The 19,325-nt window shown below is 42.0% G+C and overlaps 1 protein-coding gene across 1 annotated transcript; it reads right to left on the bottom strand.

Annotated features, from left to right (window-relative positions):
- Window positions 1–2,535: 2,535 nt before the first annotated feature.
- LOC105567385 lies at window positions 2,536–12,919 on the bottom strand. Its single transcript, XM_012022229.1, has 6 exons — window positions 12,726–12,919; window positions 11,721–11,853; window positions 10,459–10,589; window positions 6,526–6,675; window positions 4,429–5,351; window positions 2,536–4,326 (listed from the first exon to the last, which is right to left on the bottom strand). The coding sequence occupies exons 1-6, from the start codon at window positions 12,772–12,774 to the stop codon at window positions 4,093–4,095; spliced, it is 1,620 nt and encodes a 539-aa protein (XP_011877619.1). The 5' UTR covers window positions 12,775–12,919; the 3' UTR covers window positions 2,536–4,092.
- Between the last annotated feature and the right edge of the window lie 6,406 nt (window positions 12,920–19,325).

Genomic DNA, 19,325 nt, shown 5'->3' with positions numbered 1-19,325 from the left:
TTCTCGAATCATTTTATTGCACTGTAATTTAAAAGTAATAATTAGAGAGAGAGAGAGAGTTTTTGAAATTTTAACAAAATTCGTTCCTCGGTTGTTTTCGAAAAACGTGTAAGTAATTATTTAAATATAAATATCTCGTTGAATAGAGAAAGTTTGTTGCGCGTCAGAATTATATTTTGAAACTCTGCTTTTTTTAACGCTGTTTTAATAATAATTTTATGTTTGTGTTACAGAACCATCGTAGCGACGTTGCAGATATAACTCCGCTTGTTGCGCGTCGGTTGGTAAGTGACGAATTAACTTTTTTTTTACTGAGGTAACGGATGCGTGGTAATTTTATTAAATATGCATATCATTAATGCTGCGAATATGTAGCAATTCGTTAGCGATATAAAGATGTTAAACGGAAGTATAAAGTATTCCACGCATCCGTTGCCTTAAAGTAGACAAGTTGAAACGTTTAAGGAGAAATTTAGTCCTGGACCATACTTATTGTTAGATATCTTTTGTTGAATAATTTAGTGTGCATATATGTATTATAGACGAAATGAAATTTGGGAATACCATGAGGATATGTAATATTATTTGTTACTAATTACATAAATTAACAATGCTATTTAATCAATATTACAATTAATATATTGAAGTTTATTTTATTCGGAAAATATATATATTACATAATTTTTAGTAAATACAGAGACAAAGATAAAAGATTAAACGAAATTATAACAATTAAAATATTGATTATTGCAAAATTTACTGCTGTTACTTTAGCTTACTCGTGGCATTCGTATGCTGCGATCAGCAGAGAACAAGAATGAAATATCTATACATTGTTATATATAAGAAAATGAAAACTTATCACTTTTCTCATTCCATTCCCCATTTCATCGTCTCTACCAAAAGTTTTCGTCCAGGGTTAAATTTTATAAAAGTTAGTGCAGAAAGGGAATATGATTTATATAAATATTCCTTTCTAAGCAGTATTTTTCATTTGCATCATATTTATTTATACACATTTGCATTACAATACCTAATTAAATCACAATAAATATTTTATATATTTCATATATTTCATACAACTTATTAATCTGTTTTTTATAAAAGACAAAACTAATTGTTACGCATTGTCATTGCTTATTTGAACGCACAAACTTTAGCCTGAACGTTTACAGCTTATCCATACGTAGTGATTGATAACTGGATTTTATACCAGTTAGTAGTAATGTCGTGAGATCCAATGTATATTTTGTTATGAAAGAGAAGAAGACTTTTCCTAGAAATTATCTTAAAATCTATCTGTTTCGAGTTACTTAAACATACCTGATTTTTTAATTAAGAGACACGGTATGTAATATATTACGCGACACAAAATTTTAATAATCTACAAAGTACGAAGAGAGCTATTTTTATTAATTCAATAATTTTAATTGACAAATTTATATTATCTCTTTCGGATCTCGCGTCATTTATGTGAATTTCTCATCTCTGCATGCTTTTGAGATGAGATTCACAAACGAATCGTTCGAATCGATAAAAATACGCATATGGGCCTTGGTTTCTATCGGATAACGCGTCATTTCTAGCAATTTTTATTCATTTATTTTCAAGTTAAAGTTTCATTGTTTTTTACATTATCAAGTTTATATATAAAAGTGTCGTACCTATAAAGTCTAGAATCGCGATCCCCTCAAATCAAGACGTTGTCGACACAGAGAATTCTTTTCTGATCGAATATATATTTTAATTATTGGATACTTTAATTGCCGAGAATAAACGCGTGTAAAAAATAAATTCAATTTGGAATTGTCATTGTTCATTCTGTAATTGATTTAATTAATTTGATGGCCCATTCGCGACGCGTCCGTGTTTCGCGCATCATACAAAAGCGTAGAATTCACGCTTTATTGCTGGCTGTGATCAGCTGGCAGCAAAAGGAGTTCCTCCTTGCTGTCAATTTTTGGTTTTATGAAGCCAGGGCCAGCAAGAGTTCTGGCCAAAAGAAAGAAGGCGAAAAGAATCGCACAAGGTAGGTTGGTGTACATGTAACACCAATTGAAGAAAAAGGGTGCTTTATAAGGCATTCTTGATTAAGGTTGTTTGCATACGTGCGATTGCACGTAATCGGAGACTGCAAGATGCACAGTCTCGAGTTGAAAATCTCTATTACGCGTAAATTAAATTCCCAACATAAACTCTCAAACGATCGCGTTTTAAAACCAAATTCGCTCTTTTAAAATTTCGGTTAATCGCGGTCGTAACTAAAAATATATTAGCTAAAGATTCGGGTGGGTAAAAATATTATGCACCGTAGGTAGAAATACAGGTAAAAAGCATGGAAACATTGGATAAGGAAATGAGTACACAAGAGTATGAGTTAGGAATATGGGGGAGGGGGAGGCTGTAATTTTCAACAATAAACCGAAGTTTAAGAAATTTAGGTAGAAAAATGAATAATTGACTACACGGGTAGGTAGGATTGGGGGACAATTCGACGAGGAAAAAATTAATTTACTTTCTACATTTATTGTACATTTTTATGCAAAGAAACTTTCAAATTTACTTTACAATTACTTGCACAAATTTACTCGCACAAACTTGTACAATAATAACGCAAAGATATTCATAACAATAATAATCAGATAAAGTTAAGACTTATGTACAAAATGATAGATTTGGTCGAAAATTATTGAACATAAAATTGTACGAAATTGTAGAAAAAATTTCGATTGTGTAAAATTGTACAAAATTGCATATCTAATTTGTGTAAACTGGCTTACACGAAGTCGAAACGCTTATAACACAAAATTTCTTAAATTAAAAACACTAGATATTTGATTTTTATAAATTTTTTATTTTTTGTCCTTTTATTTCGTGACTTTAACTTTTAGTAGCAAAAATCACTAATAAATTCGAGAAATTTTTAAAAACTTTGTGTTCCAAATTGTTGCCAATTTTTATAATGTATAAAAACAAAATTTTTTACTTAAAATGCGAAGATTTCATGGTAAGCTAGTAGACATTGAAATTTAGATATTTGCAATTATTAAACTTGGTAATTTGATACGATACCATTTACCTCTTTTGAATCTAAAGTTATTGCAATCCCCTTCGCATTAAGAGATCTTTGAATATAATTAATTATTATCTAATCTAGCAACTTTTTAATATTTTATATATCATAATTATATAAAATATATTGTACGATGACTGCGGGACAATCAGTAATACCGACATGCTATTCTTGTACGTACAGTTTTTATTCGGACATATATTATAAGAACACTAAAAAATATGTACTTTTACAATGTCGCGCGTTGCTTAAATTCTAAGTACATGTCCAGAGAGGCACGGGATGATATATTTAATTTTTCGCCTCTCGCTTCATCGGCCGCAAGGCTCTGTTATCATATACAAATCGCCAGAAAACAACGAAGAACGAGAATTGAAAAGGAGTGGGGACAAGGATCCGGTGGTATGTACAAGTAAAATGTCTGCGGGATTGTCTCGTTCTCTCATCGTGCATCGATTTTCGATAGTCATATCTCAAGGCGCAGCTCGTCGCTTTCATTACACGGGTAGAAGAAAGAAGAGGCTTCTTCCCGCGAGCGTTTCGTCGGCGATCATACGCGATGACATTTCCTACGAGAAATCGACACGCGACTATCCTCGCGGCCGCATGCGGCGATGTGCGTTTTACTGATCCTAATTTACATAAATAATAATTATAGTTATAGTCGAGTCGCGGAAGAGAAACCGGGCGTGGTGCGTTTTTCTTTGCGAAAGCAGAGGCGCTTCGCTTCACTTTAATATTAGTGTTCGATCTTCGAGTGGCCAAGAAGGTGACGCTTTCTAATTGTGATAAGACGATTTCGAGATCTCACCCGAAATCTCGCGCCTCAAAACGCGCCCGTCGCCCGATCGCTTTCTCCGTGTCTTTCAGAGCTGCGCCTTTCGGTTTCTTCGGTTCGCCGTGGTCGATTATCACATTTTACCTAACGTGATTTCCGGACTCGCTGGAAAAACGCTCGATCTCTGATAGTCGGATCGCACGGCCAGTCGGCGCGTCGCTCGCATTTCGTCAATGATGGATCACTTTCTCGCGGAGAAGCCGTCGCCGGTCGGATCCAGCAGCCATGGATAGTTGTTGGGGCACTCCATGCAAGTGAAGAGACGCAGGGTCTCGCCGGGCAGCTCTCTAGTCGTCAGAGGGCAAGCGTTGGGCAACGAGCAATAAGGCAAACCCTTTTCGTCACAAGTTTCCTTCCAATCCTGGAAATCTCTAAGTGCAGAGAGCTCAGTGGGCTGTTGCATCCACTTGATCACCTGGAAGAGAAACGAGCTATGAAACTTCTGCGTTTTAACGTATGACTGCGTTAACGTATGACTGCGATTGTTAAAAAGCTGCAAGCTCGCGCGATTTCTTACCTGCACCATAGTAACGAAGTACACGTCACTTCTGGCGATCATCTCCTCAATAAACTTGATCAGCTCGTCCTTGTACTCCTTCTTGCTCTTCAGCCAGGACGCGTGGAAGTGCAAACCGAGTGGCGCTCGGTTGCTGTTGAAATGTCTATTGAAGTTGTGTCTGAGCAGACGAGCGAACTGTTCGCCGGTTTGGATATTTGAGCAAGAGTCGACCATGTGACAACCCGGCAGGGACTCGTCGAAGGTGGGGTCGTCCCTGCGGTCCAGCTCGTTCATCACCATCTCCCAGACTGGATGCGACCTCGACGGGCAATTACCGCCATTGCCGTTGCACCTGTGGGGCATTCTGAAGTACAACGTGTAGGGCCAAATTGGCACACGTCCCAGAGACGCGGTGATGGAGGCGTCGTACACGAAGAACTGATCGGCCATCATCTCGAACTGCTTGTTACCGCCGACCCTGAGATAAGGTGCCCGTACGCCGATGATGGAGCCATCGGTGATGTTAGCGAAACGCTCGATGATCAGCCTGGCGCCGGCCATCTCCGCCAGCCAGTCGTCGTACGTGCCTTGGCTCCAATACTGCGGATCCTCCTTGTGCGTCAAAGAGAACACCGCGATCTCGTGGCCGCGCCGATGAAGATCCTGCACCGCCGAATAGTTGGTGTATTTGTGAGAAACGAAGAAAGTACCGCGGATTTGGCAACCGTTCGGATTCTGGCGTTGCCCGTTGAAAATCTCGTCGTAGAGATCGATGTTGTCCACGTTCACGGCGCCGTTGAAAGTGATCGTGATCATCTGCGGTACTTGCTGGGGATCGATGTTGCCGGGTATACGGGTGCCATCGGCCGAACAGTAGCAATCGGGTAGGACGCATTGCGTGGGATCGCAATCCGGCGCGCGATTGGGATCGGTCTCCACGGCTGTAACACGGATACTTTTTTCAGCAACATCGAGTTACACTGTTAAAACGAGTCCTTTACTTGAGAAAAATTTCACTTCACTCATATAAACTTAACCATTATATATGAGTCGCGAGCCGTTTTGAAATTAACAATCTTTTGCGGAGCAACGGGACGTATACGTGCCACCTCATGATAATCGGGTATTTCATTATTATAAGTTTATTTCTGCATCAATAATGCTCAAACAAGATTACATAGGATCCTAGATACCTAAACTATGAAATTCTAAGCTCTGTTAATACTAATTGTTTTCATGCAATTGTTGACAAGTAATTTATATCATTTATTATTAATTATTAATATTTTTAATTTATTAAACACGTGCCAGTTAAGGTCTACTAAACTTATCCATTGTTATTTATTACTGGCAACCTAAAGAGATTATCATGTTCAAATAATTTATGTCAAAAAACGTACGATTCTTCAATCGAAATTCGGTCACGGAGATATTTCACAAAGGATTTGATTGAAAGTCTATATACGGGCGTCTTTGGGGTCGCTGAATACGAATCTGAGATTAAAATTACAAAATTCAAAATGACAGATCCAAGATCGCGGGCAAAAGTAGCAAAAATTCAAGAATTTTCATAAAAATGTGTAATGAAGGATTTTCGGGGTTGCTGATTACGAATTTGAAGTCGGAATCATAATGTTCGATACAGTGGATTCGAGATCGTGGATATCTATTATATCCTTAGCGGAAAATTGCCAATTAAAGTAAAAATTGCCTACATATTGGGTCCACCATTGTAGATGAAGTATATTTTATAATTCTCACTTTAGATTCGTAATCAGCGACAACAAAAATCTCAAAGTACAAAGTTTCGCGGGAATTCGTTAACTTTTCCCATTTCGGTCCGCCCTTAAAAATTTTGCATTTCTGACCCCAGAATCGTGATCGGCGATCCCAAAAAATCTAAAGAACCACCATAACCTTCGTTATTGATTGGCTACAAAAATGTGCCCCTGAAAGGGTTAAAGACATATCGCTGTACGTACATCCACCTTCGATATCTGAACAATTACGCTCGGCGATTCTATTGCACAACACGATTGTAATCCAAATCTGGGATCGGCTCGTGTTAGCGTCACACGATCGTAGTAGGCGAACATAGTACGTTGCGACACTTACTGCAGGCGTTCTCGTCGGACTCGTCCTTGCAGTCGGGCTTGCCATTACAGAAGAGTTCCTTGTCGACGCACTCGCCGTTACCGCACGACAATTTTCCCTCCGGGCAAACGGGTTCGTCGGTCTTGAGGATGGGCAAGACCTTACGCGGCTCTGTAAAACGCAATCCCCGTTAGACCGCGCGACGCTCGTCCGCAGATCGACTACCATCCAAAATATCGAGCAGGTGTAAATCCATGGAATATCAATAGAATGGCCACAGAATGCCTAGTACGATAAAACACTATGCTTTCAATCAATCGAATGAATTCAGAGCTCTATTCGCTTTAAGTAAATGCGATTAATTATAGCAAAGTTCGTTGAAAGGTATCGTATACAATAATAGACGTCTGTTATAATAGACATTTCAAGGCAGATTACCGAATATTGTACGAGATCGTTATCATGCTCCACGTAATTCACGTGAGTGACTAGACCGGTGTAGTCAAGGCAATTAAGATTTCGTAACAGGCACTTTATGGCTGTCTACTGAATACTATATGAAATTCTAACTGCTGTTGGTGCTCTATGTAATTCACGTGACCAGCTACAGGTGTAATCAAGGCCCGACTGCCACTGTTCCCCCGTTTTATTTACACGCAGCAGCGTAGGGACCGTGCGCTACATAGTAGACCTGGCAAATACGGAGATGCAAAGTAAAAACGGTTAAGCTGGGGGAGGTCGTGCTGAATTAATTCGTGCCACCCGATTTCCGCAGCCTACCTTGCTTCACCTTAGCGAACAGTAACGCATGAGATCTCTCCTCCGTGTATTTTTTTTAACGCGTGGTGGCGGAGTATACGCACACGTATATACAGATAGAGCTCAAGGATCCTGTAAGGATCTGCTTTCGGAGGAGCGAACGCCTTAACGCACGCATCCGCTCCTACGCCACTGCCCTCCGAGTTTCTTTTTACTTATTGCGACTCTCCGTCGGAATTGGCTTTCGTCTCGTCCCGTTTGTCGTCCTCTTTTATTTTCACCCTCCGAGTTTGTTTTTTTTACATCTGTCGTCCACTACTAAGTGCGCATTTTGTCGGTCGGTCAACGCTTCTCAAAGCTTCTCGTTTCATTGTCCACGAAAGGGTAAATGTATACGGCTCGTCCTGCAACCTCTTTACCGGTTTTCGCAGGAAGACTGTCTTTCGCTTGGTGGCGATTCCAAAGATAAACTTTGACTCGGATAAACTTGTCCGCCTCGTTGACTGGCAGCGATGCACGCAAGCCGTTATTCGTGTGTATGAGAGAATGAGAGAGGCAGAGAGAAAGAAAGAAAGAGGAATAAAAAAAAAGAGTTTTTGGAATTGTGATGGTGCGAGCGAAACTAGAGGAGCGAGAATAAACTGTTGCAAAATTAAATTAGAGTGTAAAGCAGCGTGAGGAATTTGGCATGTCTGGTGACGTCCGCGACTTTCAGAATTAGTTGACGAACGTGAATCGAGTAATGTCTTCTTCTCTTGTTATTTATTCGCATATTCAGTAAAGGTTCAATCTGTGTTAAAACTTTCCATGATCTTCTGTCGCTTGGAAATCGATGGCTCTCGTTTCCCTTTAGCTACCGTTTGTAATCAAAAGAAAGTATATGACATCCTGTATGCCGTTCGACGGCTGCGACAGATTGAAATTACGGAAATGGATGTGTGAAAAAAGTCTCGTCACTTGACGGTCGTGAGACGGGAATTGCTGGCGAAAGAGGTGTCCTCTCTCAATGAGATTAATTGACGATCGGACTGATCGCGCGCGTATCTCGAGACTTCAGTAGTAAAAGCGAGCCGGTCATACGGCTGGCCGAGTAGCGAGGAGCTACTCCTATAAGGAGGCCAGATCGCCGAAGCGAAACCGATCTGGATGTAGAGAGAAAGATCGGCGAACGAATACGTGCAACCTCGTACCTGGAGCGAATTAGGGGGAGAAGGGAGATCGCTAAATGTTAGAAAATCATTGCGTGCCAATGTGGACTCGCACTCGAACTGCAGAAAGATCGTGACATTTGGAATTTGCGTGGCGGTAACGCGCGATGCGAAATATGTATCGCGACTATATTCTAGCGCGTGTGTGCGCTAATTAACCCATTAACAATTTTTAAGCTGACCCAGCGGCCGTTTGAGATACTAGAATTAATTTCTCTAGCGCAAAGTTCGTGTCCAGTGGAATGAGAATCGAACGCAGCGGTGCGTTTAGCGTTAAATGGAATTACGTTTTGAAACGCCGGTGCAAAAATCGCGATTATCTTCGAAGCGGAGAGATTATCAATGCGCGAATTGCGACATGTGATTTTATGCACGTTTTTGCGCAAACGTCGCTTCCCTCCCCGTGATCTCTCGACGGCGGAAGTCACTCGGCGCGAGATCCGCTTACTCGGCTGTCACTCAAAAGTAAATGCCCCCTCGGCCACTAAACGGGAATACGTCTAATATATATGTTCGCGCGAGATAAATATTTCGCCACCGGTTATCGCCGCTCGCAAGGGAACAGTGTCGTAACGCGGAAGCGTAATAGCCTTCCGCGTGCACACTGGCACGCAACACAGTGTTAATGATTTGACGACAGACCGCCGTTAAGCCGACAGCGAGTCTAGTAAAAATCGAAATTGGACGAAACCGCAGGAATCAAATATCTCATTAAACTTCGGTTAGCTCCGTCGCGGAATTGGCACGAGTCGAAATTGCCTTCCGCGAAAAGAGAGATTCCTCGGCAAACGGAATTCTCACTGCGATTACAAAGAAAAAAGAAAAGTTAATTGATACACATATATAAAATATTTAATAACTATCTTTTAAATGGTTGAAACGAGGGCGCGGGACTGTTGGTTAAAGCCGGAACGGAATCGAGAACACTAGAACCTCTTCGTCCAACTCCATTGGAAAGTGCAGTTTTGTTAGTCATATGCGCGGTGAGTCGTGGAAATTGTATGAGAAAAATTGCGGGAGATAGTTTCGTGGATTCGAAACCGGGTTAGCCGTTCGCGAGGCTCGATGTTTTCACGACCATAGCGTCTCTGAAACGTTTTCGTCCCGCGCGAAACGATGGGGCATAGAATGGGGCCCCGCTGGGCCCGGGTACTTTCGCTGAAAATCGAAACCAGTCCCGGTCGAGACTCGCCTCGAGCTTCAGGACGAAAGTGGTCGGGCGAGAAACCCCCCCGCGGCGGGCGAGAACCGTCTCTCGAAAGTATCGGGACCCGGGCGTTTTCGATCGTTAATCGCTCTCCGTCTGAAAGTACAAATTCCCTTCCCCCCCTGTTTCTTCTCTCGCGATCAATCTCGCGTTGAATCCCGTCGTCCCGTGTTAACGCGCGCTTTCCGGTTTAAATCGCGCGTCGTTGGAAAGTTTCGCATAGTTTGCTTTTTCGAGCCACCGTCGTTTGCGTAACGAAAACGGTTGCGTAATGTCCCGCGTCGCGATTAAAAGAAGCGACTTCTTGCTCGTAATTGGGTAACGGACCCCATCGCAGCAAAATTGTGATCGAGCAAACTTGATTTCCAACGGTAACTATTTCTATTCCTTCCTTATTCGATGTCTCTCGGTGAGCGTTCAGAGACGTTCAGGGTCGCTGCGCATCGTGGACGAGACTGCGTAAGGTGCGTGAAGACGGCCATGCGTTAGTTCTAATGATACGAACGGTGCGTGCTACGTTGCGAGTCTACGAGGGAATCGGCGATTTAACCAGCGAGATCGGCCGGCCGTCGTCGCCGATTCTCCGACTTACTCTCGAGCTTGTCACAGTTGGTGACTTTGCCCTTCCAGTCGCAGGTCTGTTTGTCCAAGTCAAAGGCCAGTCCGCTGGGACACGTGATTTGCTTCAGGCCGGACCTTGTACACCTGCCGGAGCCGGGACAGAAAACAAAGGGTGCCTGCGTGAGTCTAACTAGGGAAAAAGGCATGACGTTCGCTTACTCTCAAGCTGATCGCAGTTCTTCACGTTCGTCTTCCAGTCACAGGTCTGCCGCTCGATGTCGAACGCGAGACCCGTGGGGCACCGCACCGTCGCCAGCCTGGTCACGCCGATCTCGCTGGCTTTGTCGCACCTAAGATCATGTCTCATATCGAAAATCTTTTCCCACGCGTGCGTGCAGTAGCCTCGAAATGCGAGCGGTAATATCGAATTCCCCTTCGATTCGCGAAATAATTGAGCACCAAGTACAATGGAAATGAAACAGCATGTTTACAATAAACAAGAGCATGTATGCATCGACACATTATAAACTGGCGTTACGCCCGTAACCTATTGTTGCATCGTAATACAGAGCTGATGCGCTTCCATTGTGTTCTGTTAATATGAATTTAGGTTTCGATCGTATCCGCGTGGTTTAAAGTCGTTGAATAAATGAAGGCGCAATGATATTACCGTGTTAAGAATGCGCTAAAGGAAAGCTATTCGGATCGAGTGTAAAAAAAAAAGGTATCAAATGGCAAGGGAAATGTTAAACTGGTCATGGGGCTGCATCTACCAGATCGCCTTGAGCCCTGGAAAATTTGAATCGAATCACTCCTAATCAATCGCATCCTGGATCGATGAATAAGCGATTGACGTTATTTTTATATACAATCGACCGATGACTTATCGCTATCTGCATTCCGGGGTATATAACGCGTTCTATCAAAACCGGATGCCCTTGGGACTTACATTCTCTGTCGTGGTGCCGAATGAAAGATATAAAAATGTAGCGTTTCGCTTTCTGCGCTCTTCAACGGGCAATCGATCATTTTAGCCGAGTTCTCTTGAATGTACACGAATAAAAGTGGGCAAATGTTAAATTAACGAGATTAGAACCGGCACGATCCGGGGAAAGTAGTGATTGAGTCTGACAAGTTTGCTTCCTGGCGACCGGTAGAGTCAGTGATATAAGTCGAGGTACAGACGGAAGTGAGTCAGCGAGCTAGCTTTTTTTTTTTATCTAAAACTCGATTCACCTTACGCGATTCCATTCACCCGCGATTGCTGTAAATTAAACGCTTTATATAAGGCGATATAATTACAATCATATAAAGCGCAGAGACAACTCGCCGGTGTTCTTCAAGTTCTTGGAAACCGGTGCTTGAATTTTTATTACTTTTTGCGTGAAACATAGTTTATATAATTTTGCTGCGGGACGGTGTTGCGCTGAAGCGGCTTGATCCGATCCTGTATTCGCGGATGAAATAATACGGTGGCTTACCTCACGACATCACGACAATCTCCCTCAACGCTCAAGCGAAAGTATTCGTCGCCCGGCCGGTCTTGACAAAGTTCCTCGGCGTTCGCGTCGAGCCCGTCGCCGCCTTCCTCATCTTGCGCTCTGACCTGCGTCCCTGCAGACAGGAGTACGATTTACTAATTAATAATGCCCCTTTTGCACGAGTGAGTCACACAATTCACTTGTCCACACAATTCAATTTATAGCTTCTTCGCGAGACAGTGACGACGTTTCATATTTATTAAATCTCTTGGACATTTTTAGATACAAAATATGTTGCAATAAGGATATTATTCTTGACCTGAGTTTTAAATAGTTGATGTGTGCAAAGCTTTTTGAAAATCTTTATGAATATTTCCGTAAATAGTAGTGTTGCAGAAATTAGGATCGGTCGCGATCAAAGGCGGTTTTCGAGAATTGAATGTGACATTTCGCACGGGGACAAAGCGGAGGTGAATTCGATTAATCGTTGAAAATGTCACGATCGGTTCACGACACGAGTGTGAGCTTCGCGATCGCGAATCGAAGGAGGGGTCGGTGAACTCCGGTAGAAGTAGAAAGTCTTGAAAATGTCAGGGCAACGGGGGAGGGGAAAGCGACAGTGGTTCTGCAAAGTAGGTTCTCTCTCTCTCTCTCTCTCTCTCTCTCTCTCTCTCTCTCTCTCTCTCTCTCTTCGCACGCCCCCCGTCAACGATTTGAAAAATTCTCTTATCTCTATTCACAATTCCAATATTTTAATGTTTACTGACGGTACTTATTTCCTTTTATCACCCAATATTAAAACTCTTACGCTTTCCAACAATTATAAGACTCGCGTCTCAACTTGGCCGGTCGCGCGGTTACCTTATTAAATTGGACATATATTAATTGGGATTTAAAAATGGCACACCAACTTTCAATGACTTTTAATGAACGGTACAATTGAAATAGGCGCGACGTGAGAAAGTTTTGCACGGTTCAATTGTAAATAAAATAGACTGCACTTACCGGCGAGTAGACACAGGGATCCCAGCAGAAATATCAACTTCGGCGACATCGTCGTCGTCGTCAGGACAGAGAACGTCTGGACAAGCCGCGCCCTCTCCGCCCCTCTATATGTGCACCACCACTCCTTCCCTCTTGATCGTGGGACTTTCACCTTCCGGATCGTGCTGCCACCTCTCAAGAGAACATCTCGGGATAGAAGCCAAGTTCTGTTCATTAGAGAAGATGAAAAATCGATGAACAGTCGAATCCCGCTGCCACTGGGAATTTAGCTGTAAAAATGATTACGCAATGATCGTCGCAACATTATAATGATAATTGTTGCGACAGTATTTTTCGTGAAACTTTTAACTTCACCTGTCTTGGACGAAGGAAGGCATAAAAATAGAATAATCTTGAAACTTATAAGTGAAATTTTTAAAACGGCATCGTGGAAGGCAAGATGATAATCAAGGATTTAGAGGGATGGGACGCGTGGTTGAGCGTGGGCTGGAATGCAGAATTAATCGTTTGCACACAGGTCCTATTTTCTCTACCTGGCTCCATTATTTATTCCTTATTTTTGCGCCATCGACTTGTCCGACGTGGAAACCATTTTTAACTCGACTCGGATCACCGGTTAGCGGCTTCTTCCTCAGACAAGAATCGCATCAGGAATGTTGCATAGTAGAATCTAAAAGCTGGATTTATAACGTTGTTTTTGGCGTCTAAGGGAATTAGGAGAATTGGCACTCAAGTCCTTAGCAGATTTATATTTAAACGTCGATTATTATAATGAAGGTAATCTCTTGGGCACAAATGGGTCGCTATTCAAGGTCCGAGCCGTGACTTTGATCGCTGCCCATCGAGAAGTGAAAACGGAATCTTTTACGAATCTTCTTTTTATGATCCTCATGAAAATGTTACGATGTCCCCGAAAGCGATTGCGAATGAAGCCTTGCACTCGTAAACCTGAGAAAGTGTCACTCGCGCCGCGTTACTTTCATCGAGGATCGCGCTTGACGATACACTTAAGTGTCGTTTTAAGGCGCAGTATCGAGGCGCATTAGGGTATTCACAAAGTAAATTCAACGTGCTGCCCCGTGAAGGGGACACGTTACGGCGAAGAGAGTTCCGCTTGAAAACGGAACGTCCGCGCGTGGGAAGAGGAAAGTCCCTCGCGCAAGTGAGATATAATTTCAGATGTAATGTTCATGCGTACGTGATTGCGGAATCGCTCCTAGCGCACGGGAATTAACTGGCTGCTCGCGATTCTGTGAAATCGTTAATGATTTCATCCCTTTAAGTACGTGACCGTGAGATGAATCCTTCCGGAAGAGTAGTGTCTGCATGTGCGGTGAGGCGCGCCGAGTTTCCCCCGCGTGTCCGGAGGAGCGTTTGACCTTTCGGCGAAACCCATTGCCACGGCCCCGAAAATGTATTTTCTCAAAATGATGCAGCGCACCGGCGTGTAACGTTTCCGATCTGTAATCTTAATGTCTCAGAGGGTCGGACAGAGATATAAAGCAAGTCCCCTATTACGAGATATAGCAGGTTTTCCAACATCCAAATTCAATCACAAATAATTAGGGAATCGACACTGTTTATTGCAATGAACATTACCACATGCCTCGGTGGTCGAATTGGTGAGACGCCTGCCTAGAGTGTAGGGAGGTCCAGATTTATTGATCTTCGTAAGAATCGATTTGATGTATAGAACATATCGGTGTCGATCAATTAATAATGATTTAGCTGATATCTAGTACAGATCGTATTCAAGTCGAGTCCATAGATTAAGATATTTATTCGACTTTAATATGATACATAGTTGAATGATGACTACATTGTCGACATCTGTAAAATATTTTCTAGATATGATGAAATCTTCGAAATACCAACTTGATTATTGATTTACATATGATTTCAACTTGATTTACAACATGATATTCACCAGCTTCTTCACCAACTTGTGACTCCAGGGAGTCAATCTCATAATAGGGGACTTTCCTCCATGTATTTTTCTAACGATCCCATCGCCTTATTCCAACCGGCGCGTCCCCTTAGCTAGATGACAACGATGATCCGCTCGACGACCAATAAATTTGCGGTTTACACAGCGAAGGTTATTTGTGTCGTTGCCGGCGAAACAACATCGCAGGACGCGTATGATTGCGCGAGGCATTTGCATCGTCGCGTCACGGCGAAAGACGTCTATTCCAAATTCAGGTTACGAGCGTGCCGCGACTCGTGCGAAAGAATATAGATCTTCTTTAATGCCAAGGAATAAAAAAAAACAGCCAGAATTGTACGTACCGACAGGCCGTTGTATCGATGTCACGAAAGCGACGTGAAATCCCAATGAGATTCGCTCTAATGCGGAAGATCTCGCAGCTTGACAATTGCTCGCGCTTAGCCTGTGATACAGAATTACTCTTATTATACAACGTTGAGAATTTTCGCACCGGTAATTATGACACGACGATGAAGCCGTTATAAGCGTCGCGATTATAAACGATTAAAATTTGCATGGAATCGGCACTCGAGTCGTTAGTAGTGCGAATTGATACTAATCGGACATGTACAATTCACGCGATACAATTGTTTTAGCACAAATGCGTAGCCCAAGAGAAGGCCGTTGCCAAAGGCGAGCGCCGTAAGATTATATTAACCCTTTAAACCATTTTTCGTGAAATTTTTTATACAAGGGTTTTTGGGGTCGCTGATTACAAATCCGTTATCGGATTTTTATAATTCCAAATGGCGCATTCAAGATGGTGGAATTCAAAACTTAAAAGACTAACATCATTCAACTGTAATTCAACTATGCTAAAAAACATTATTTAGATATTATTGGGACCCATGGAATCTAAATTCCAGTTGAAGATTCTTATAGAATATAAAAAATAGCGCGCGCAAAATGGCGGATGCAAAATTAAAATTTGATCATTTCTTAGAATTCACTCATTCTTGGCACTACTCAGAGCTAACGACGCGGACGTGATGAGTCCCTAAATACCTTAATCAAACGAAAACGTTGAAACTTGAAAACTTAAAAAATTCACGTACTTTACCTTCGCCATATGGATTGGCCATATTGAATTTTGAACATCTGACATCAGATCCGTAATGAGCGACTCCGAGAATCCCTTTGTACAAAGAATTTTCAAGAAATAATCTTAAGAGACTTGGTTTCTTATTCATAAAATTTTTTACACTAGATATTCAAGACTACTCAACTTTTTTTTATATTCTTTTATTGCCGAGGTACCGAAAAAAATGCAAAAACCTAAATGCGTTAACTAGAAATTAAATGGCGAAAAAGTAAAGAAGTTGAGGTGGTAACGTGGGTTACCACCAAGCTTGAAAGGGTTAAATACGCCCGAGTGTATTTCGGCCAGGTTTTCCTCGGCATTGTGACACGGGAGGACCCAATGGCATTTCTAAATGCTCGAGCCGCGCGCGAGTCCTTGGCGAGATGCACGCGTCGGGATGCCGACGGGGGCACACGTTCACCGACGTACGTGTAATAAATAAATAGGGAATCGCGCAGGAAACCAGTTTTCGTAGTGTCCGCGACATGCGGTGGTGCCTCTCCGTTGCTCCTCCTTCCTACGGGGCCCGTTGTCGCGGTGTCCTAGGTGAGGCCCGAACTGTATCCTCGTAATCCTCACGATCGACCTCATCTTTCACTGGTCGAGCGGAGTGACCGGTTGCCAAGTAAAAGTAGCTGGCCGGTTAAAAATGACCGCGGCTGCTCGGCGATATACGCTCTTCTAGGTCATAAGTACCGCGGGGAGAGCAGTCGCATTAACTGTACATCGTCGTCCGTTGTTACGAATTTAAAGGCCGGCGTATACTTTCGATGCCGATCGTTAGTGTTCGAATTTGCGAATTTATGAACGTGCGTTTTATTCGTAGCTTCTGAGGCTGAAAGAGGTGATTTCAATCGAGTAGTGTAAGTATCGTGGCTCTCGAACCTCTAAACTTCTCGTCGGTTGCAAAACGCGAATCAATCGTGGCGAGGAAAGACCGGGCGACGAGAGAGCATTTTCATTATCTCGTCTAGGACAGCCGCGGGGGTCGCGATAAATGTCAATTGCCAATCGGCATTTCGAAGCCTCTTTCCTTCGGAGGCGCCGATCTCCCGCGACGGTGCACTGAACCGCAGCTTTTCTTCGTTCAGCATGTGTTCCCCACCCTTCTATCTTTCGTCGACTGCTCCTACATACGTGACGTTCTCGTTCGCTCTCTCCTTGAACTACTGCGGGTCCCGCACTCGATGGTTGACGCGGGCCTCACCTTCGACTCCTCGGATGCTCCCAGAAGAAGCTTGAGTATCGCTCGAAGAAGCGACAAGAAGTAGTCAGTCGGAGAACGGCTGGTTTTTGCGCCAAGCTATCTCGATTATTGCATTAGAAATGCGGTAATTATCGCTGCAGGTGCGATAAGCATCGTTGCTTAGATTGCGCGTGTCAATTACAGAATTGCAACTGATGAAATGTATATTCTAGCGATTATCCGACATCTTTTGAGATAAATAAAGAGAGAGAGAGAGAATATAAAAAACGTGTACATTTTGGGTAGAGCCCAGCTTTAAAAATAGATCGGAATAGCTTTAAAATTCGTTCTTGGCAAATTACGAAAGCGTCTTTTTAAACTCAAGGAGATATCTTAAATACAATTTGAGAAGCCATGTAACATCTGACAGTGCCTCATCATAATTAATAATAACTTATTTTCATCTTATGAATATCATGCATGATTAATATTTTCTTCGAAACGCTATTTATGACGAACTTTTGCCTTTCTAAATTCAAACACGTGACATCCTTGATGAGTGAAGCTTCAAACCTGCTGTGACACGTTGATTCCGGAACTTTTTTATATTTTCCAGTGAGAGCGGGTTTCCTATCGTCAAACACTTGTCGCGTTCCTTCCGTTAGACTATTATCGCTCTTGGCCATCTATTAACTCCTTCCAATCTTTCAGTCTTTCACTTTTCCATTTAATCGCATTTCTGCATCGACAAATTAATTTCCGAATGTAAACTTTTTATATGCAGGTATATAAAAGGTTTATTTCGTACGTTCTATAAAGATTGTCGCGAAACGAAAGAAAAAAGAGAGACTTGCGTTCAATTAACTACACGAAAATTTAAATCGCTTCAAGCTTTCATCTTACGAAACTACAAATCTTTTATTCCCTTTTGTGTACGCACTTGTTATAAATTAGTATCTAATAGAAATAATTTAACTTAACGCGGATGGCACAAAGTTAATTTTTATTGCATTTTTCTTCTTTCTGATTTTTATGTGTAAAATCTCAGATATTCTTTAATAAAATATCCAACCAGGTCTTATTCTAAAAATAGCTGTCGCGTCAAATTTGACCCAGTTTTCGTTGTTCGAAGGTTAAAAATACTGAATCCTCGGAAATTACTTTCGAAGTAATATAGCGTCGCAAATTATTATATACTCGAAATCTTCAAAACAAATTAGTTTATGGAACTTAATCCTACAATGTCGCTACCTTGTCAAGAGAAACTGTCTCCGATATCTTCTAATTTTTAATCTTGAATTCCATCAAACGGTGTTCAAATTGCGCTGGTATAAACATGTGTTTCATATAAATCGGATTACAGGGCAAAGAGTTTCACATTTGGAGCAATATTCCAATTTATGTTATCGTAAATTGTAAACTTTTTAAATCCTGCCTTATTATATAAATTGGCGATATACAGCACCGGCCAATAATATGTCACCTTTTTATTTTTTGAACATAACTAATTTCAAAGTGCTCGAATGGAAAATTCGAAAATCATGATGTACTTTGTCAAATTGCATTACCTTTCGTGTACAAGATGTACCTGTTATCAGGTGTCTACTGTAAACTTTTGAGCACATTCGGTGCACTTCGACGGAAGTTATGCTCAGAAAACCTAAAGGTGATATACTTTTGGCCGGTACTGTATTTATATACTTAGTTAAAGCGTGTAAAATAATTTATTTTAAGTAGTGCGCGGTGCGTCTCAATTAGCCCAACAGATCCGCAAAGTCGACCATTTCGCGATGCCGGAATAACCAGTGGACAATGACCTGTTCACGGTCAAGGTGAAAATCACGTCGTCCCTGGTATACGTCGATCATACGAATAAGCCCACTTCCGCCACGTGATCGGAATTCAATCGATCAAATCGCGCTTTAATCTACGATCATTTGTCTGACCTGATTTATCCTTGCATCGACTACGCGCAGAGCGATCCGAGTTTCTTTCTCGCTACATTTTTACACGTCGTGTAAAAAAATTGGATTTATTTCGAACGCGAAAATACGCTCGTGTTATTGCGTTTATTTGCAAAATTAAATCTCTCGATACAAACGATGAGAAAATTAATCTTATGGTGTAATTTGAAAAGTAAATTATAGTCTAAGTAGTTATAGTCTAAAGTATCGGAGCGCGCGCCAATTGCGAAAATGACGCGTTTACAAAAGATCGCAAGTCTATTGTGTCGCCGCACGCAAATGATAAACCTCGTGATAAACAAAACCCGATTGCCGCGCACGTAAATCAATGAAAATGGTGGCTTTCCAGCGGGACCGTTTAACGTTCTCTCATTCGATACAC

Source organism: Vollenhovia emeryi, unplaced genomic scaffold (genome assembly GCF_000949405.1).
Source record: "Vollenhovia emeryi isolate VEMERY1.0 unplaced genomic scaffold, V.emery_V1.0 DF939138.1, whole genome shotgun sequence".
Classification (NCBI taxonomy): Eukaryota; Metazoa; Arthropoda; class Insecta; order Hymenoptera; family Formicidae; genus Vollenhovia; species Vollenhovia emeryi.
This window is presented reverse-complemented; position numbering and strand designations above follow the sequence as displayed.

Bases quoted from the DNA above. Each gene is read 5' to 3' on its own strand.
- LOC105567385 (XM_012022229.1), bottom strand. From the start codon at position 12,774: ATGTCGCCGAAGTTGATATTTCTGCTGGGATCCCTGTGTCTACTCGCC. The intron at 10,590-11,720 runs GTAAGCCACCGT...ACATGATCTTAG, and splicing joins GATTGTCGTGATGTCGTGAG to GTGCGACAAAGCCAGCGAGA. The intron at 5,352-6,525 runs GTAAGTGTCGCA...TCCGTGTTACAG, and splicing joins GTCCGACGAGAACGCCTGCA to CCGTGGAGACCGATCCCAAT.